Source organism: Balaenoptera musculus, chromosome 20 (assembly GCF_009873245.2).
Source record: "Balaenoptera musculus isolate JJ_BM4_2016_0621 chromosome 20, mBalMus1.pri.v3, whole genome shotgun sequence".
In the NCBI taxonomy this organism is placed as follows: Eukaryota; Metazoa; Chordata; class Mammalia; order Artiodactyla; family Balaenopteridae; genus Balaenoptera; species Balaenoptera musculus.
In genome coordinates, this window is record NC_045804.1 from 46,608,035 (window position 1) to 46,630,579 (window position 22,545).

Here is a 22,545-nt window from a genome sequence, read left to right on the forward strand (position 1 = left end):
TCCACATACACCAAGGTCTGGAATACCAGCAGTGGCCAGTTCTATCCCTTAAAATAAGTACCAAAGAGAGATTTCTGAGGAACTTTGATTAAATAGGATTTATACAAAGATAATAACATACATTTTTATAGGTTTTGTCAAAGTCTATCCAAGTTAACACTTTAATCCTTCTTCTGTGCTACTAATGAAACAGCTGCTAATGAAATTCAATGAGAACACTAAACTGGGAGGTGTTGGAACCCCAAAGAAATAATAAAAAGGGATGAAACAAGATTAGAAATATTAGCAGACTGAGATAAAATTAGACTGAATTAACAAATGAAAGTGAACATTGCTGGTGGGCGTGTAACTGGTACAACTTTCCTGGAGGGCAATTTTGCAATATGTATCAAGTGCCTTAAAAATGTTCATGTAAAAAAATGCTCTTATCATTTGAACTATTTTATTGTTTAAAGAAACTAATTAAATTAAAAAAGAAATACATGGCAATGAGAAAAAAATTTAAAAACTGAAAATTATAGAGAAAATAACAGTCATTTATAATCCTCTCAGTCAGCTATAAGATTTTGGTGCATTTTCTTAGTCTTCTTTCTACCCTTATATATGGATTTTTAACATAATTGGCAACATGGTGCACATGGTGATTTGTAAGTTATTTCTTTTTTAAAATTATTATTTTTTATTTTATTTTTAAAATACATTTATTTATTTATTTTTGGCTGTGTTGGGTCTTTGTTGCTGTGTGTGGGCTTTCTCTAGTTGCGGCGAGCGGGGGCTACTCTTCGTTGCCGTGCGCAGGCTTCTCATTGCGGTGGCTTCTCTTGTGGTGGAGCACAGGCTCTAGGCGCGTGGGCTTCAGTAGTTGCGGCATGTGGGCTCAGTAGCTGTGGCTCACGGGCTCTAGCGCGCAGGGCTCAGTATTTGTGGTGCATGGGCTTAGGTGCTCCACGGCATGTGGGATCTTCCTGGACCAGGGCTCGAACCTGTGTCCCTTGCATTGCCAGGCGGATTCTTAACCACTGCGCCACCAGGGAAGCCCTGTAAGTTATTTCTTTTTCACTTAATATATCATGGCCATTTCTTTATACCCTAACCTGAAATGTATATTAAAATTAAAAAAAGGACTTCCCTGGTGGTGTAGTGGTTAAGAATCCGCCTGCCAATGCAGAGGACACGGGTTCGATCCCTGCTCCGGGAAGATCCCAAATGCCCCGGAGCAACTAAGCCGGCGAGCCACAACTACTGAGCACACGTGCCACAACTACTGAAGCCCACACACCTAGAGCCTGTGTCCTGCGAAGAGAAGCCACTGCAATGAGAAGCCTGTGCACTGCAACGAAGAGTAGCCCCCGCTCGCCACAACTAGAGAAAGCCCGTGTGCAGCAACGAAGACCCAACACAGCCAAAAATTAAAAAAAATTAAATAAAAATGAGCTGCATAGTTGCTAGAGATGTTCTCTCATTTTGTCACTCACATTTTAATTTTTGTTTACGGGTGTTTGGAGGTGGGGAGTGTTAAAACAACAACTATTTCATTTGCTGACAATGCTGTGTGCCAGCAACTTTGCTTGGGTTCAGCTGAACGTTCTTTCTGCTAGTCTTGCCTGGGATTACCCATATGATTGCAGTCATCTGGCACGTGGTCTTTCGTCCTCAGGGAGGCTAGCCCAGGCTTGTTCACAGTCCACACCATCATTTTAAGAAGGTAACAATGACAGCTGCAATGTCTCTTTTTTTTTTTTTAAATAAATTTATTTATTTATTTTTGGCTGTGTTGGGTCTCCGTTGCTGCGCGCGGGCTTTCTCTAGTTGCAGCGAGCGGGGGCTACTCTTCATTGTGGTGCGTGGACTCCTCACTGCGGTGGCTTCTCTTGTTGCGGAGCACGGGCTCTAGGCACGCGGGCTTCAGTAGTTGTGGCACGCGGGCTTCAGTAGTTGTGGCTCGCGGGCTCTAGAGCACAGGCTCAGTAGTTGTGGCGCATGGGCTTAGTTGCTCCGCAGCATGTGGGATCTTCTGGGACCAGGGCTCGAACCCGTGTCCCCCACGTTGGCAGGTGGATTCTTAACCACTGCACCACCAGGGAAGCCCCTGCAAGGTCTCTTTTAAGGCTTAGACTCATTAAGTCACATAACATCACTTGTACTGCATTCCATTGGTCAAAGCAAGATTCAGCAGGGGAAATAGACTCTCCCCCTTGATGGGAGAAAAATCAATGTCAAGTTGCAAAGGGGCAAACATACAGGGATGGGAGGAACTGTTGTGGTCATTTTTGCAGAGTCTTCCCTAGAGGCCTGGAGGTTCATCTAGTTCTCTTATTATCCATATGAGAATACTGACCCACACAAAGGTTCAGTCCCTGAGCTGAGAGTAAGTGGTTAGACTGAGCGGAACAGGAACTCAGGTCTGCTGCCTCCTAGTCCAATGTTTTCATTCCTTCAAGGACCTCTTTCACCCACATTCTCTGTCTTCTTTTCTGATTATAGCGTTTTTGAAATTTGGTATTTAAGTTAAATCTAGCTATATTCTAATTACCTAAATTTGGTATTATATACTTTAGAAAGCTTCTCTTACCACCTTAAAACTATGTAAAAGTTCACTTATCTTTTTCTAGATATTTTCTGGTTTATTTTTAATTTATTAATTATTATTATTATTATTTGGCTGAGCTGCGTGGCTTGTGGGATCTTAGTTCCCCAACCAGAGATTGAACCTGGGCGCTTGGCAGTGAAAGCTTGGAGAACCACCACTGGACTGCCAGGGAATTTCCTGAATTTTTAAATATTTAACTTTTTAATGGCTTGAAGAAAGAATTTAATACTTTTGGGGGGCTATCACATTAGTGCCATACTGTTTTTAATTACTGTAGCTCAATGCTGATATGAAATCTGATAGTACCAAGCCCCTTCAGTACTCTTTAAAACAGAAAGGCTACTCTTTTCTTCTTTTTTTAATATTTATTTATTTACTTACTTACTGATTTTGCCTGTACCAGGTCTTAGTTGCGGCATGTGGGATCTTTAGTTGTGGCATGTAGGCTCTTAGCTGTGGCAGGCGGGCTTCTTAGTTGTGGCATGCAAACTCTTAGCTGTGGCATGCATGTGGGATCTAGTTCCCCGACCAGGGATCGAACCTGGGGCCCCTGCACTGGGAGTGCAGAGTCTTGCCCACTGGACCACCAGGGAAGTCCCACAAAAAGGCTATTCTTACCCATTTATTCAAGATGAACTTTAGAATCATTGTCAAATTTTAAGAAAAATCCAACTGTGATTTTGTTGGAAACTGCATTAGACTGATTAGGTTAATGTGGGGAAACTGCCATTTTTACAGTGTTCCGTGTTTCCTTCTAAGGATCTGGCATGTCTCTGCATTTATCCAAGCCTTGTTTTATATCCCTCCAAATTAAAATATCCTTCAACATTTCTGGAAGAAATCCTACTTGGTCATATATGATTGTTCCTTTAATAAACTGCTGGATGTGACATAGCAGTGATTTTTTTTCAGGGTTTCTACATCCATATTCACATGTGAGACTGGTCTATAGTTTTTACTCCGGGCTTTGTAAAATGAGTGGGAAAGGGTTCTCGGTTCCTCCATGCCCTGGAACAGTTTATACTGTATAAAAACGATCTGTTCCTTGAAAGATATTTTTCCTTTTATCTTTAAAAAATGTGGCTAAATATGTTCCTTAAAAGTTTTAAAGAACTCACATGAAAAAGAGTGGGTATGGCTTGTTTTTATGGAACTATTTTGATAACTTTTTCAATTTCTTCCACAATTACTAGATTTTTAAAGTATTTTCCTCCCTCTGGAAAAATTTAGGCAATTTATATTTTTCCACAAAGTTGTCTATTTACTATTTTCAAATTCAATAATCTAAAATTGTATTAAATATTTGCTATAAATTTTAGAATGAATTTATATCATTGGCTATATCCCCTTCATCATTTCTAACTTTGTGGCGTTTCCCCCTAGATTTCTTAATTAGATTTGCCAAATCTTTGTCTCTATCAGGAGTCTGTAAACTGTAGCCTGTGTGCCAAATCCTGCCTGGTGCCTCTTTCTGTACATATGTGGTCTAAGAATGGTTTTTACTTTTTTTTTTTGGCCATGCCATGAGGCTTGTGGAATCTTAGTTCCCCAATCAGGGATTGAACCTGGGCCCTCAGCAGTGAGAGCATGGAGTCCTAACCACTGGACCACCAGGGAATTCCTGTTTTTACATGTTTAAGTGTTTGAAAAAAGGTGAAAAGAATAATTCTCATGACATGAAAAATTTTAGGAAATTCAACTTTCAGTGTCAATAATAAACTTTTATTGGAGTCCAGCCAGGCTCATTCATATGTATACTTTCTATGGTTGCTTTCATGCTACAAGGGCAGTTGAGTAGTTGCAAAAAAGACCATACGTCCTGCAAAGCCCCAAATATTTACTATGTGGCGCTTTACAGAAAAAGCTGGCCAAACCCTGCTCTATAGGACACAAGCTTTGGTGGATATATCTCTGAATCCCCTATTTTATTATGTTATCTTGGTTTCCAGATCTTTATTAATATATTTGATCGAAGTCAGAGTGGTATATTAAAGTTTCTTACAACTATGGAGTTTTTGCCAGTTTCTCCTTGTATACTCAGTCACTTTTGTTTTATAGACACAATCTCTATGTTCCTGAGAGCTAAGGTTGATGATATATTGCAGAAGAGTCTCCTTTACAAAAATAAAATGCCTTCTTTGTTTTACTATATATCGTACCTTGAGCCCTACTGTTTCATATTAATATTAACACCCTGATTTACGTGTGATTCCTGACATGTCTTGCCCACTTTGTGTTGTGTCACTTTTGTAAACAGAATATACTTGGATTTTAATCTTTTTGACCCATTCTGAAAGATTAATTTAAGAGTTTAGCCCATTTTTATTTACTACTATAGACTCATTTTTATCATCTTCCTATCTTTTGCTCTGTGAACTATTTTTTTTAATGTTTTTTGTTTTTTCCCTAGAATGAAGGGAAAGGTTTACAACCAATTTTAAATTTACTAAAGTTACCAGCATGTGAATAAGTGTTTTTAATTTTAAAAATATAGAACAGTTCAAAGAAAAAAGTAGCAATCACCCATATTTCCACTTTCAGAATTCATCACTGTTAATTAAGATTTTGGTATTTTTACTTCTAGTGTTATTTTTTTCTATGTATAGATATATTTAAAACATCATATAAGTAAGAATAAATCATGCATAAAATATTAGAACCTCATAGATGAAGACAGAGTCTCCAATCCTCTTTCCGTCACTCCAGGTCTCCAGTATTATGCTACGTATCTATTTTTCTAGTCCTTTTTAGCCACAGAAAATACAGGTATTTCTGGCTATACACAGTCTTCCTACCAAAATTCACTCTTAACAACTTGTGAAAAATTTTACTCAAAACTTGCTATGCAAATAAAAAATTGACTGTAATGAAATCTCAGGCACAAGGAGCAACAAATTTTAGGCTAAGATTCTCTGACTGTAAGAGGGAGGCCAATGAAGGAAGGTGGACGGAAAACACTTTCATTTGTCCCTATCGCTCTGCCATCCTGCCTCAGGGATTCAGCCTGAGTTAGTGGTCACTGCTATTGTTTACCCAGAAAATAGTTTCCATAGTTTTTAGAGCTACTGACATTTACATCTTTTTTGTATGTTCTACTAAGTATTTTAGAGGCAAGACACAACAGAATCAAGAGTTGGCAGCTTTCTGCCATATAATCTGGAAGCTCCATATACTATTTTTTATATTCAGAAAAACAAAACAAAATGAAAACAGTAGTTTTTAAAATGGCAGTGAATGTACCCTAGGGGAAATATAATTCTGGAAAAACACTCAACAGATACATATTTTAGAAGGTAGCAATGGCTCAAAGCAGCAAAAGCAGAGAAGAAAACGGAGACTAGCTTGCAGTGTGATTTTGTTGTATCATGGGATGAGGCCAGTGCTATTTTTGGATGTTCCATGCACTTCAGGATGCGGAATTGAGTCCTGCCCCAAAATACCTCTAGTGAAATACTATACACTATACAACTTGGCAGCTGAATTAAAATTAAAGGTAAAAGGACTTCCCTGGTGGCGCAGTGGTTGAGAGTCTGCCTGCCGATGCACGGGACACGGGTTCGAGCCCTGGTCTGGGAGGATCCCGCGTGCCGCGGGGCAACTGGGCCCGTGGGCCACGACTGCTGAGCCTGCGCGTCTGGAGCCTGTGCTCTGCAACAAGAGAGGCCGCGATGGTGGGAGGCCCGCGCACCGCGATGAGGAGTGGCCCCCGCTTGCTGCAACTGGAGAGGGCCCTCGCACAGAAACGAAGACACCCAACACAGCCAAAAAATAAATGAATAAATAAATAAATAATAAAAACAAAGGAATTCCTTTAAAAAAAAAAAATTAAAGGTAAAAATATATAAACAAAAGGTCGACAGAATTCCAGATTACCTAATATGACACGATCAGAAGACTTAAGCATGTATATAGTTTAGTGAAGCCACATTTAATATTAATCTGCCTATAAATCCTAGGTGTAGATATGACCTAATTCCTCCCCTCCACAGGGTTAATTAGGAAATTGAGAAAAGTATAATGAGCTGATTGAATTGAAACACATTATCTGCTAAAATGGAGATCACACAATAGAAATACTGGAAACGCCATTTCTTTTCTAATAATGGTACCCGTTGTCAGTACAGTCGTATTAGAGATGGCACGCATGATGCTGGGCACGTGCAACCTCCCCATCTACCTTAACAGCCTCTTCTATAGGGTCTGGTTCAGGAAAGCAGGGCTAGGCTGGTCTGTACCTAGAGGTGGCCCCCAGATTGTCGGCCCCCCGACCAGAAGCCCAAACACCGGCTGGCCGACAGCTTACAGCAGCATTGTGTGAAAAGCTGTGATGGGCCAGATTCCTTTCTCGGAAATTTAAAACAGAAGAATGGGAGAAAACCTGGCACTTGAAAACAGAAGAGAGTAGCTGAGTCAAAGGAGTGAGTTAGGATTCTGATACCTTAACTACAGACCCTGCTCCTTCTGCAATCTTGTTTATCCATTGTTTCAGCTTTCCTCCACAATCAGAAATTAATAGTGTAATAGGTTTTTTTTTTTTAAACAGTGTAGTTTTTTTTTTTTTAAGATTTTTTTTTTTGATGTGGACCTTTTTTTTTTTTTTAAGTCTTTATTGAATTTGTTACAATATTGCTTCTGTTTTATGTTTTGGTTCCTTGGCCATGAGGCCCGTGGGGTCTTAGCTCCCCGACCAGGGATTGAACTTGCACCCCTAGCATTGGAAGGCAAAGTCTCAACCGCTGGACTGCCAGGGAAGTCCCCCTTTTTTTTTTTTTTGGTAATAGGGTTTTAAAGTATTTTTACAAACAAACACATCAGCTTCACAACTCTGTATTAGATGCGATTAAACTATCCATTTTACAAATGAGAAAGCTGAGGCAGAGTAGGATCAAAATAATTTGAGGTCACATAGCTTCTCAATGGCATAATCATAAGACAGCTGTGTTTTCCCTTAGGCCACTGATTTGTTTGAATGCTACTGTTCTCCTTTACAGTCCTTTCTCCGCAAACATTAGCTACATCAAGAAGAATATTGTAAGGCAGAAAAAAGAGTTTCCCTCTTACCTGTTTGCTGTATGGTTGTTATCGCCTGAGCATTACACTGTAGCTGTAACATGTGTCTCAGCATGGCCACTCCCCAAATATTCAACTCTGGATACAACATAGGAGCCGCTGCTGCTTTCAGCTTAGACGATTTCAGACCTGTTGTGAAGGCCTGTAAACTGACTGCTTCGAGCTGCCTGCACAGTGCAGAAACACTCAGAGCACAGAGGAATTTGTACACAGGGCTATGGTTTCCAGTATGGGGTAAAAGGCTGAAGACAGCATTATAATTATTTTCATACTTCCCGTTAATATCACACCCAGGAATTGGGGTCTCAACTGTTTTGCCCTTTTTTTTACTCTCCCCTCCCAGGTCATAACTGAGTATTTGCGTCAGATTCTTGCTTTCAGGTAAACAGATATCCCTGTTAGTAATCTCACCACAAAGCTTATTTATGACTTTGCCAGCCTCCTCAAATCTAGCTAAAAGAGTCGACCTCAGGGCAATGTGGCAAAAAACACCCAGTGTGAGAAGCAGCCCCCCTAGAGAACACTCTATACTATGGTAGAGATCCCAGGCCTGCTGCAAACACTCTTGGCTGCAATACTTGGCATAACTGCATCCATCACAGGGAACTGGGGCCAAAGTGTGCTTCAAACATCGGTGACAGTAGAGGTCCGCATTGGTAGCTCTGGTATCCCACTTGCTCTCGAGGCCATGATGCCATGGTGGCATTTCTCCTGGGTTAAGGACACTCACAAAAGCATCCTCTTTCACCAGAAGCTCTCCTGGGAGAATATCTTTTGTGGCAACCAGATAGCGGCCTTTTAAAGGGTCCGTACATAAGCTGACAGATGATGATGTGTTGGAAATTTGTTCATTCTCTTCCCTTAGGTCCATATCCTCAAAGGCTTTGGTTAGAGCTGCTGGGGAGGTTTCTGTGAGATTCCCCTTTTCTTGTACCTTTACTTTCAGACGACAGAGGGTTCTCTGCAGAATCTGAAATTGGGAAGCTGCTAGGGTTGGTTCAGCAGCAAAGTTACTTTCAAGATCACTGATGGTCTGGCTTGCCTCGTGTGGTCTCCCCAGGGTCACCAGACACTCCGCCTTACGCAACAGCAACTTGGGTTGCAATCCCTCTGGATATCCATGCGTCTGTGCTCTGACGATGTCTTTAAGGCATGTCTGCAAACAGAAAGAAAATCCCAAAATGACCCTTGGTCCCTACTCTTAAATGTCCACTTGAAAGTCTTAACAAAAATCTACAAGTTAAGGATTATTAAAAATGGAGCAACTACGATCATGTGCTTATTTCTCTAAATCATATTCTACTGTGATCTTTTAATTGAATGATTAGAAACAGAAAAAGATATTATGTTTAACTGTCATTAAATATTTCTGATTCTAAGGAAAAAAGTCTTACAGATAGAAGAAGCATAGTATGATGATTAAGAGGGCATCCCAGTACGGACTCTGCCTCTTGCTAGCTGTATGACCTTGTGCAAATGAATTAATTTCTCAGTGTCTTAGTTTTCTCATCTGAAAAACAGGGATAATAATACCTCACAGGATAGAAATAAAAATGAAAATAAGGTAATATATCTAAAGTGTTAAAAAGATGCCTGGAACATAGTATGTGCTCAATACATGGGAATCATTATTATAAGAATTAACAATATAGGGAAGTTGTAAAGGGCTAAACGTTTCACAAGGTCTTCCCACTGCTGTCTATAGTAGCCCAGGCCTTTCTTGCTTAGGGCCTGGACTTAGATTCTTGCTCTTCTCTCTTAGTCCAAAGGGCTTAAGTGTGAACTTGCGGTGACTCAAATAGTTCTTAACTCTAGGGTATACTTTAAATTTTTGTAGAATTCCAAAATGGATGTGCCCAAGTGGCATTTTAGAGTTTGTCCTTAGACCTCAATTTGGGGATGAGGAGGAAGCCATTCATCTGAAGTCCCCCCACCCAATAGGCATTTCAGTGCAACTTTTACTTTCCCGCTCAAAATCTATATTGAGGGTGAGACTTATTATTGCAGGGATATTCTTGAACATGCTCATCTACTTATTAAAAATACCACCCTGAACAAGTAAATAGTGTGCAAACACTTGGAACCTGAAGTATTATTAGCAACGTATCTCATAGCTGATCTTGACACTGAGCACTGCTGACCCACTGGATAGAGTCCATGGCCCTGGGGAATGTGCATGTCTCTTTCCTGCCAACCCACACTACCCCATGTAATCACCTGAGGCAGGTGAAGTGAATCAGGAGAAAGAACAAGTTCGGGAGGGTATCAATTTGCTTCCAATTCAACCAGTTCCAATTTTAGCTTTCTAATGTAGAAGCAGGGATGAAGGTCTAGTCCTCCAGGGAACCCCCCTGCAGATCCTCTCCAATCACACCAGGCATCCTGATACTCACCTCATACTGACCCAGGTGGAAGAGGGCTGCAGAGCGATTGGCGTAACACAGTGAAATGTCCTCAGAGTTGGGCCTTGAATGCGATACTCCCTGCAGAACAATGCACCGGTTAAAGGTATACATGGAAACTAGCGTCTTTAGAGTTTTGTTTTGTTTTTTCCCGATAATAGGGGCTCTGCTACTAAAGACTGTATGAAATTGGGTAAGTTACTGGATCTCTTTGTGCTTCACCTGCTTCATTTTTAACTACCTTAGAGCAGAGGTGTGAAGATCAAGTGAGGAAATAAATAGGTAAAGCACTTTGAAGACAGCAGCTTCAGACACAGCTTCAGCCACAAACAGTACTAAAGGTAAATGAAAACTGAGGAGCATAATCCGGCACATAACGAAGTGTGAGTGGAACAAATAGAAATTCACAAATGAAGAAACACAAATGATACGTGGGAAGCAATTCATATACAGATAGTCAAATACATGAAAATGAAAGCAGAAAAGGGCTACTTTTTTCTACCACCAAATTGGCAAGGATTAATAATAATCATAAAGGTGGGACTTCCCTGGTGGCCCAGTGGTTAAGAATCCGCCTGCCAATGCAGGGGACAAGGGTTCAAGCCCTGGTCCGGGAAGATCCCACATGCCGCGGAGCAACTAAGCCCGTGCGCCACAACTACTGAGCCTGCGCTCTAGAGCCCACGCGCCACAACTACTGAAGCCCGCGCGCCTAGAGCCCATGCTCCGCAACAAGAGAAGCCACCGCAGTGAGAAGCCTGGGCACCGCAATGAACAGTAGCCCCCGCTCGCTGCAGCTAGAGAAAGCCCGCGCGCAGCAACGAAGACCCAAACACAGCCAAAAAAAAACTTTTTAAAATAAAAATAAAGGTGGTATCTCCAATCACTGGAGAAAAGATAGGGATTATTCAATAAAAGTATTGGGACAAGTAGCCACTGAGGAAAAATAAAGTTGGTTCTCGATATATGATAATATAACTTTCATTAGGATAAATAACAAATGGATCAAAATCTTAATATAAAAATTGAAACTAAGAGAGCACCAGAAGAAACTATATAAATAATCTAAAGTGATGTTGGAGTCAGAAATACCTTTCTAATTATGACACAAAACCCAGAAGTCATAAAAGGTTAATGAATTTGACCACATAAAAATTAAAAATTTCTTTGTAGCAAAAAACCAATAAAAGCAGTATCAAAAGACAAACGTTGAACCAGAAAAAATATTTGCAACTCCTATTACAGGCAAAGGGCTCATTTCTTTACTTTATGAACAGTTCCTACAGATCAATAAGATGGCAACCAATAATTCAGTAGGAAAATAAGCAAATGATATGAACAATTCTAATGGGAAATATAAATGGCTCTTAAACAAACGAAAAGATGCTCAACCTCATTCATAATCAGCAAAATGCAAATTAAAACTCTACTGAGATGCCATTTTTTACTTATCAGATTCGCAAAGAAGTAAAACTGATAGCATACTGAGTTGGCATAGGAGTGGGATAATGGTCATTCTCATACATTGCTAGTGGGAGTGTAAATTGGTCTCACAATTACGGAGGCAATTTAGCAATATATATCTTTTAATACATATATCTATATCTCCATTGACCCAGCAATTCCTCTTCTAGGGATTTATCCTACAGATATAACCCTTTATCCTATAGATATGTGCGAAATAACATACATGCAAAGTTTCTCATCACAGAATTGTCTGAAGTAACAAAAGATAGGAAAAAAGGTAAGTAGTGATCTAAAGGACTCTAATTAAATAAATTACTATTATATCCATATAACAGAATATAAGTGGAAAAAGCACAGTGCTGAACTGTGTGTATAGAATGTTATTTATATAAAAAGAGTATGTGTGTGCAGGAGTGGGAGATTATTTGTATTTATTTATATACGCTGGAGTACCTCTGGAAAGATAGCTTTAACAGTGCTAGCTTCTGGGGATGGGAAACAAGTGGCTGGGGGACAGAGGAAGTAGACTGCACTCTATACTCTTGCATCTTAAAAATTCTAACTATGTAAACACATTTCCTATTCCAAAATAAAAAGATAAAATAATGTTAATAATACCAAATAACCAATATTGCTTAGGATATAGAGAAATGAACATTCCCATACTCTGCTAGAAGGGATATAACTAGTTTTTTCCTGGAGAATGATTCAGCAACAAGTGTCAAAGGCCTTAAAAAAAAATACATTCAGTTGACCCAGCAATTGCCCTTCTAGGAATTTATCCTTAGGAAATAGTCAGGTGTGTACAAATATTTACATAGAAAGATGCTCCTTGCAGCTTTATGATACCAAACACTCTGCCAACACTAGGTGTTAAATCAAGTATAGTTCCCTGTAATGGAACACTAAGCCAGCTATAAAAAATCATGTTTTAGTGGAAAATTTAACAACATGAGAAAACGGTCACAATAAATTGCTGAGGGGAAAAAAAGCAGGTTACAAAACAGTAAGTACAGTATTATCGCCATTTTGTACAAGAAAAACATATTTTCAGAGGAAAAAGTGGCTGGCTGGATATAAGCAAAAATGTTAACAGTGCTTATCACTGGTTATGGGATTTTTTCTTACTTTTTATGCTTCTCTATATTTTCCAAGTAAACATATATTACATTTACAATCAGACAAAAACAACAAATATTATTTTAAAAAAGAAAGAAAATAGCAGCTCTATGGAAAACTGCAAAGTACCACAATCAACAAAATACTAGTTTCATGAAACAGGAAGGCTCAATTTTTTTGTCTGATTTCACTTTTTAGTTTACTTATTTTCCTTGAACAGCTTCCCCTGTGATCACATTTATGACACACATGCATACAGTTGAAGAAAGATTAGATCTGAAAAAGAACTACTATTAAGCCATTTATCAGTGATCATTACATGTAATGGATTTTAGTTCTTCAGCAATCACTAATGCTTACATTATTCAGCATTACAAAGCAGGGCTTTTATCAATTTTAAAAGATGCTGTTGTAGGTCTGATAGTTTTTCCAAAACTAATTCCAAACTTTAAGCATAGGCCTGTTAAAGATGCAAAGTAGGGGGTACACTCTTCAAATTCACACTCATTCTTTCAATATACAGGGTCCACAGACCTGGTTTAAGAGGTTGATATATTCTTGCTTTAAACCTGTATTTATCTCTAAAAAATTATGGAAGGAAATCTCTCAGGGATCTTGTTCCAGTTTCTACTCTGGAAGCAGGACAAGAGCAACAGATTGTTAAAAGCCACTATTCCTCCTTGAAACCTAGTTCATTGATGGTTAGTGTAATAATTTTAAATATTTGTTGACAACCTTCAAAATGCAGTTCAACTGGGCTGTGGCGATTGAGCTTATTTTCCTTCCTAACTTTACCTAAGTCATACTGGCTATAAGCTAACATGGTGGCCAACCAAAATCCAGCTGTTCTCTAAACTGGGACTATCACACCAGCAGCCTCACCAGTTGTTCAGACAAAAAAGGCACACAATTCAGTAAGAGCTGACAGACATGGAGGAGGGAGGCCAAGGCATCCAACAAGACTTGCTACACTGTGTCTGAAGGAATATGAGAATGGAAGTTTCTGGATGGAATTCAGGACGTATAATACAAACTATCCTTTGTTTCAGAACAGGACCAAAAGCTGAGTTGTGTCAGTTTTCTTTTTCAAATCCAATCCAAAATTCATAGGCAAAGCTACTAGTGGCTACACAATTCACAATTCAGCAGTAACGGTTCTATCTTTTGAAGAAATATGCATTGTTAAATTGTTGAGACAGCCCCTCCTGCTGAGCCGGGCCGGGGGTGGGGGGGTGGCGCGGTCGTCTTACCTTAGAGTACAGCACTGTGGCTCCCATATAATCCTTCTTCTGAAATTTTTTGTTTCCTTCTTCTCTGTAGAAAAGGGGAGCGTTGGGATCCTTTCCAACAAGGTAACCTTTAGAAAGCCTTTTTAAAAACATCTCATCCTCCGGTCTTCATGAAGAAAGAACAACCACAACAACAAAAAAGCACAAATTTGTTATTTCTAGGAAAACTCCTAACCATTGCACCTGAAACAGGAGTGACTGCCTACAAAATACTGGGACAAAAGAGGTTGGGTGTGTTATGTAATGTGACTGGGGGGAAAAATCTTTGGTCTCAGAGACATAGGGACTGGAATTTCTATTAGGACAGAATATAAGTTTTTTATTCAGTTACTGGCCAATAAACCATTCCTTGGATAATGCATTACATAGAAGCTTGGGTGTGGAGAACGACAATACACAAGTCTTTGCACCAAGGTATACTCGCCACCTAAACTTTGTTGAAAATACCTGAGTGAATGGCTGACAGAGGGGAGGGAGGGAGAGAAGGGGGAGGGAGAGACAAGAAGTGGGGGGAGGGAAGGCAGAGGGAAGGAGGAGGGGGAGGGAAGGAGGAGGAGGAAGAGGAGGAGGAGAAGGAAGAAGAGGAAGAGATGGGATGAATCATAAAGTAAATGTAGCGAAATGTTAACATTCGGGGAATCTGAAAGAAGGGCATTGCACAACAATTCTTTATCCTATTTTTGCAAGTAAATCTGAAATTATTGCAACCTGCAAAGTTTTTAAAAACAAGTATATGAATTCTCTAATGTATAAATACACAAACATACACCTTTTTTCCAATAAAAAGAAATAGTATAGAATAACCTAGACTACACTCTTTGACTATACAATGCAATGAAGCAAAATATGAATAACATGGGAACTAAAAATTCTCTTAAGCAACTCCTAGGTCAAAGGGGAAATCAAAGACAAAACTGCAGAATGTTTAGAAAAGTGTTTATCAAATGTTTGTTTACAAAGACCCACAATAAGAAATACCTTTCACGGGCTTCCCTGGTGGCGCAGTGGTTAAGAATCCGCCTGCCAATGCAGGGGACATGGGTTCGAGCTCTGGCCCGGGAAGATCCCACATGGAAGATCCCACATGCCGCGGAGCAACTAAGCCCGTGAGCCACAACTACTGAAGCCCGCGCACCTAGAGCCTCTGCTCGGCAACAAGAGAAGCCACGGCGATGAGAAACCGGCACGCCACAATGACGAGTAGCCCCGGCTCGCAGCAAATAGAGAAAGCCCGAGTGCAGCAACAAAGATCCAGTGCAGCCAAAAATAAAAGATTAAAAACAAAAAACCCAAAAAGGCAGTAATGGAACAACAACAACAAAAAAAAAGAAATACCTTTCACATTGTGATTCAGTAAGCTGCATCTGTGTATGTATATATGGAAATTTCACAAAACACTATTGATCTTTAAGTTAATATCAAATATGATTTTATTAATATTTAAACACAATACAGAAAAAAATCTCAAAATAAATAACACAAAAAGAAAAACAAGTAAAGATTTTATTTAATTCAGAAGGTGTGCTTGCCTGTTCAAAATTTATTCCAGTCCAGAAAATATGAGGACAATACACCATGAATATCTGGTACACCATAGATCCTATTCTTTGTTCTGTTTGTCTTTATGTTGTTTTTTTTTTTTTTTTTTTTTTTTAATTAATTAATTTACTTATGGCTGTGTTGGGTCTTCGTTTCTGTGTGAGGGCTTTCTCCAGTTGTGGCAGGCGGGGGCCACTCTTCATCGCTGTGCGCGGGCCTCTCACCATCGCGGCCTCTCTTGCTGCGGAGCACAGGCTCCAGACGCGCAGGCTCAGCAATTGTAGCTCACAGGCCCAATCGCTCCGCGGCATGTGGGATCCTCCCAGACCAGGGCTCGAACCCGTGTGCCCTGCATTGGCAGGCAGATTCTCAACCACTGCGCCACCAGGGAAGCCCTATGTTGTTTTAAATTAGGTTAAACCTGAAAACCCTATTCAAACAAAGAAGTTGTGATGAACAGTAACAATAGCAAAATTCTTCTTGCCTAACAATGTATATTCTTTAATCTTAATCCAAAATGATGACAAACTCAATTTTTTTTTTTTAATTTTATTTATTTATTTATTTTTGGTTGTGTTGGGTCTTCGTTTCTGTGCGAGGGCTTTCTCTAGTTGCGGCGAGCGGGGGCCACTCTTCATCGCGGTGCGCGGGCCTCTCACCGTCGCGGCCTCTCCCGTTGCGGAGCACAGGCTCCAGACGCACAGGCTCAGTAGGTGTGGCTCACGGGCCTAGTTGCTCCGCGGCATGTGGGATCTTCCCGGACCGGGGCACGAACCCGTGTCCCCTGCATTGGCAGGTGGATTCTCAACCACTGAGCCACCAGGGAAGCCCCTAAGTCAATGTTTTTGTAATTGTTCTTCAGTGTAATTAAGAACTAAGCTGCAATAATTCATTCTTCTTGCACCAGGTTTAACTCAGTAATTAATTGAAAGTTTTGAAAAGCTTTCTTTTTTTAATATATTTCAAATTTTCTTCTGGAATGTTATGATAAAAAATTTGTGGAAGTGAGATGGAACAATTTTCTAATTAATTTTTTTATTGTGCTAAAATATTTAAAAACTTGTCATTTTAACTAAAGTATATAGTTCAGTGGCATTAAGAATGTACTTAGTACATTCACAATATTGTGCGATTGTCACCGCTATCCATTTCCAGAAATTTTTCACCAGCCCAAACTAGAACTCTGCACTCATTAAATGATAACTCTTCATTCCTCCCTCTCCCCAGCCCTTGATAACCTCTATTTCACTTTCTGTTTCTATGAATTTGTCTACTCTAGGTACTTCATGTAAGTGGAATGGTAAAGTATTCATCCTTTTACGTCTGGCTTGTTTCACTTAACATAATGTTTCCTAGGTTCATTCCTTTTTATAGCTGAGTAATATTCCATTATATGTATATATCACAGTTTATCCACTCATCTGTTAATGGACATTTGGGCTATTTTCACTCTTGGCTATTATGAATACTGCTCTGAACACTGGTGTGCAAATAAATCTGTTCAAGTCCCATTTTCAATTCTTTTGGGTATAAACCCAGAAGTAAGATTGCTGGATTATATAGTAATTCTATTTTTTTTTTTTAAATTGGTGCCTTACTTGTCTTTTTAAATAATTAATTAACTAATTAATTAAATTTTTGGCAGCATTGGGTCTTCGTTGCTGCGTGCGGGCTTTCTCTGGTTGTAGCGAGCAGGGGCTACTCTTCGTTCCGGTGCGCGGGCTTCTCATTGCGGTGGCTTCTCTTGTTGCGGAGCACAGGCTTTAGGCTCGCAGGCTTCAGTAGTTGCAGCACGCAGGCTCAGTAGTTGTGGCTCACGGGCTCTAGAGCTCAGGCTCAGTAGTTGTGGCACACAGGCTTAGTTGCGCCGCAGCACGTGGGATCTTCCTGGACCAGGGCTCGAACCTGTGTCCCCTGCCTTGGCAGATGGCTTCTCAACCACTGCGCCACCAGGGAAGTCCCAGTAATTCTATTTCTAATTATTTGAAGAATTGCCATACTGTTCTTCATAGTGGCTATACCATTTTACATTCCCACCAACAGTGCACAAGGGCTCCAATTTCTCCACATCCTCACCAACACTTGTTATTTTCTGTTTTATTTTTTTGGATAGTAGCCATCTAATGAGTATGAGGATAATAAGGTATCTTGTTGCAGTCTGATTTGCATCTCCCTAATGATTAGTGATGTTAAGAGCATCTTTTCATATGCTTATTTCATGTGCTTATCTTCTTGGAAGAAATATCTATGCAAGTCCTTTGCCCATTTTTAAAAAAAATTTACTTATTTATTTTGGGCTGTGTTGGGTCTTTGTTGCTGCCCATGGGCTTTCTCTAGTTGCGGTGAGCGGGGCTCTTTGCCTATTTTTAAACTGGGTTTTTTGTTGTTGTCGTTGAGTCTTAGGAGTTCTTTATATGGTCTGGATATTAATCCTTTAGCAGATGTATGATTTGCAATATTTTCTCCCATTCTGTGGGTTGCCCATTTAACTCTGTTGATAGTCACTTGATGCACTAAATATTTTACTTTTCATGAAGTCTGATTTGCCTATTTTTTTCTTTTGTTGCCTGTGCCTTTGGTGTCATAGCCAAGAAAAAGATGCCAAATCCAATGTCATAAGCTTTTGGCTTATGTTTTCTTCTAAGAGTTTTATGATTTTAGCTCTTAAGTTTAGGTCTTTGAGTTATTTTGAGTTAGCTTTTGCATATGGTGTAAGGTAAAGGTCCAACTTCATTCTTTGGCATGTAGAGTCTAACTAGGAAGCAGATAGAAAGAACCAAGTTCCTTCTTCTAGCCGTGCCTTCTCTTTCTAGAGCCCTAGAGAGGTAAAGCCTCTTATAAGGTCAATTGGGAAAGCAGAAAGTCCCAGCCCCAGCCGAGAATACAGAAGATCACAGCTGAGAAACTGTAGCTTAATAACTTGCACACATTCACACATACACATTTTTTTTCCTGAAAGTAAGTGCACTCATCATGGAAGTTCACCTCTAAATATTTCAGCATGCCTCTGCTAAGAAAAAGGACATTCTCCTATATCTTGATATCACAATATCATTATCATGCCTAAAAAATTAACACTAGGGACTTCCCTGGTGGCACAGTGGTTAAGAATCCGCCTGCCAATGCAGGGGACACGGGTTCGATCCCTGGTCCAGGAAGATCCCACATGCAGCGAAGCAACTAAGCCTGTGCGCCACAACTACTGAGCCTGAGCTCTAGAGCCCGCGAGCCACAACTACTGAGCCCACGTGCCACAACTACTGGAGCCCGTGCGCCTAAAGCCCGAGCTCCGTAACAAGAGAAACCACTGCAGTGAGAAGCCCGAGCACCGCAACAAAGCGTAGCCCCCGCTCGATGCAACTAGAGAAAGCCCACATGCAGCAACAAAGACCCGATGCAACCAAATAAATAAATTAAATTAAATTTAAAAAAACCCCACTAATTCAAATATCATTTAAAATTTCTCCATTATTCCTAAAATGTCTTTTCTTTCTTTTTCTTACCCCAACCTGATGCCGGATCAAGGTTCTAACGTACTGCATTTAGTTATTTCTCATTAGTTTCTTTTGAGACAGTCCCATAATTTTTTTGTTTTTCATGATTAAGTTTTTTTGAAGACTCAAGGCCAGGAAAACGTTACACATTCTGGTATTGTCTCATTGTTTCCTCATGATTAGATTCAGATCGAACAATTTTTGTCAAGGATATTAGTCCATCACTAAATCTTGTATACTTCTTGTTGTTTCAAACCAGGAGACACATGTCAGGCAGTCCCATCACTACTGGTGATGTTGTTTGGTCACTTGGTTAAAGTGGTGACTGCTGGATTTCTCTAATATAAAGATCACTTTCCCCTTGTAATAAGTAACATTAATAAGTAATCTATGGGGCCATACTTTGAGACCATGTGAATAACCTGTTTCCCAGTGATCTTTCTTCTAATGTTTTGAGCATCCATTGACGATTATTGCCAGAATCACTTATTACACTGGGAGTTACAAAATGGTGATTTTCTAATTCTATCATTATTTCTAAACTTATTAATTAGCATTTTTCTGTAAAGATAAATGTTTCCCCCTTTTCTCCTTTTACTTATTTATGTATTTTTTTGAGTATCACCATGGACTTAAAAAAATTCATTCTTATAAACCATTACCATCATTATACTTTTTGATGCTCATATTGTCCTAAATTTGGCCGATGGAAACCTCTTCAGACTGGCTCCTATGTTCTTTTTTTACTTAAATCCGTTAGTCTTTGAGCATTTCCTTGATTTCTGGCAAAACAAAGTATTCCATTTGAATCAGTGTAAAATCAAAACAAATAGGAAGGCAGTGAGTGCGGATACTGAGTCTGTTACGGATTCCCTAGGACACTGTAGATTATCAATGTGAGAGGTCCACTTGTCTCAAAAGGTCTTTGATATGGACAAAACGCATCTAATCTGGGAAAACATTCCTCAAAGACTGTAAGTGGCAAGAAAGAAGAGTGTATGCCTGGCTTTAAGCTTTAAAGGCCCAATTCATACTTTCATTTACTGGGCAAACATATGGAGATTAGAAATTTAAATCTTTTTTGGTCATTTTAGATTGAATAGTTTTACAAACAGCTCTTTGGAACTAACTTGTTAAGTAGAGAAGTTTGGGGATGAAGTAGTGAGAGATATACAGAACAAATAAAAATAGAGGCAATTATTAACTTCAGGGAAAACAAGAGTTGTACAAGAAAGGAAATGTAATTCAAAGTATACTTTGTGGTTCATATGATATTTACATAGACATAATGATATACATGTTGAAAACTGGTTTAACCAGTATCATATTCTACTGGTTATATATTATAAATTATAATATAGTTATGATGATAGAATGAGGGAAAAACAAAGTATATACATGTGAGTTGGGGGTAAGAGAGCTACATTTGGCAACTAAAACTAAAAATTCAAAAATAGCAATATTAGCATACTGTTTAGTAACATGAAATTAAATGCTGGAAGAAACAGAATGATTTTAAATATCAGTCTTTGCAGAATAGAAATGGGGAAGAGTAAGTGAGAGTTGCTGTTTTTCTTTATATGTTTTGAAGTACTATTTGACTTCTTACACTATATGCATATTATTCTGATAAAAAATAAACTAAAAAAGGAAACTATTTCCATGTAATAAGGTACCAGGTCTAGGGACTTCCCTGGTGGTCCAGTGGGTAAGACTCTGTGCTCCCAATACAGGGGGGCCCGGGTTCGATCCCTGGTCAGGGAACTAGATCCCACATGCATGACGGAACTAAGAGTTCGCATGCTACAACTGAGACCCAGTGCAGCCAAAATAAATAAATAAATAATATATAAATAAATATTAAAAAAAATAAGGTACCAGGTCTACATAATTTTACAGGATTTTTCTACCAGCTTTAAAGAATCAAATAATCCCTACATTATATAAATTATTTCAGAGCATAGAGAAATATGGGAAGCTCTCCAATTCATGCTATGAAGCTATCATAACCCTGATACCAAGAGGTGATGAATAGAGCACACACAAAAAAATATATAGTCTAATACCATTTAAGAACATAGATATAAAAATCCTAAAAATAACCTCAGCAAATTGAATCTAGCCCTGTGTTAAAAAAAATATTATATGATAACCAGAGTTATTCTCCAAAACAGTTCAACTTCAGTAAATCTACTGATGTCAATTCTGCCTTAACAGATTAAAGTGGAATAAGAAAAGGATCATTCCTCCCAAAATATATCCAAAAAAAGGACTGATAAAATTCAACACTTATTTGTGATACAATATAGCGCAACTTCCTTAAACTGATAAAGGGTATATACTATAAACCTATAGCAATGTCCTAAATGCCTGTTACTATTCAACATTGCATCAGAGGTCTAACTAATGCTATAATTAAAAAGTAGAGCTTCCCTGGTGGCGCAGTGGTTGAGAATCTGCCTGCCAATGCAGGGGACACGGGTTCGAGCCCTGGTCTGGGAAGATCCCACATGCCGCGGAGCAACTAGGCCCGTGAGCCACAATTACTGAGCCTGCGCATCTGGAGCCTGTGCTCCGCAACAAGAGAGGACGCGATAGTGAGAGGCCCGCGCACCGTGATGAAGAGTGGCCCCCACTTGCCGCAACTAGAGAAAGCCCTCGTACAGAAACGAAGACCTAACACAGCCATAAATAAATAAATAAATAAATAAAATTTAAAAAAAACTAAAAAAAATAGAAATGGATACCATTTTGCTAAACTGTGATTCAAAGCCAATGTTCCCGATCATCAAATCGACTACAAATATTTATCTGTAAAAACCATTCTTAGCTGATGGCCACACAAAAACAGGCAGTGGGATGGATTTACCCTGTGGGTTGTTGTTTGCTGACATCTGTTTAAAATATAATCAGATCGTATCACTCTTATCTCAAAACCCTGTGAATTCGTTTTCTATTGTTGTGTAACAACTACCACATATTCAGCAGGTTAAAACAATACCCATTGATTATCCTCAGTTCTGTAGATCAGAAGTCCAGGTGGGCTTGCCTGGTCTCTCTGCTTAGGGTCTCACAAGGCTGAAATCAAGGTGACCTCTTATAGAGAGGATCTGGGAAAGAATCTGTATCTAAACTCATTCAGGATGTTGAGTTTAGAACTGACAGAAGCCAGTTCCTTGCAATTGTAGGTCTGAGGTCCCCATTTCCTTGCTGGCTGTTAGCCAGGAAGCACTCTCTGCTTTTAAAGGTCTGGTCTGATTGGGTTACACCCACCCAGTAATTGTCTCTCAAAGTCAGGGGGCTTGGGGCTTTCATTACATCAGCCCAATCCCTTCCCAGCAGTGCTTAGGTTAATGTTAGATTGAGTCACCAGGGGACCAGGATTGAGTAACCAGGGGACCAGAATGCTGGCGTGGTGGCGGCGGGGGGCATTTCTAGAATTCTGCCTACTATACCCTGCAATAACTTCCTACTCAGGGTAAAAAGATAAGGCACTAAGAAAGGGTCAACTCGATTTGTGCCACCTGCTCTTCCCCAACTCCCATGCATGTCCCATTACCTCTCTGATGGTATTT

The 22,545-nt window shown here is 39.6% G+C and overlaps 1 protein-coding gene across 5 annotated transcripts in view; it reads right to left on the reverse strand.

Moving 5' to 3' along the window:
* The window catches only part of SMYD4 (SET and MYND domain containing 4), a 36,877-nt gene that overhangs the window by 11,424 nt on the left and 2,908 nt on the right, over positions 1-22,545 (reverse strand). For all 5 annotated transcript variants that reach the window (XM_036837157.1, XM_036837160.1, XM_036837155.1 and 2 more), the window contains exons 3-5: positions 13,899-14,043; positions 10,054-10,143; positions 7,652-8,816 (exon numbers count right to left, since the gene is read on the reverse strand). In XM_036837157.1, the coding sequence (XP_036693052.1) occupies positions 7,652-8,816; positions 10,054-10,143; positions 13,899-14,043 (1,400 nt within the window). The remainder of the gene's footprint in view (positions 1-7,651; positions 8,817-10,053; positions 10,144-13,898; positions 14,044-22,545) is intronic.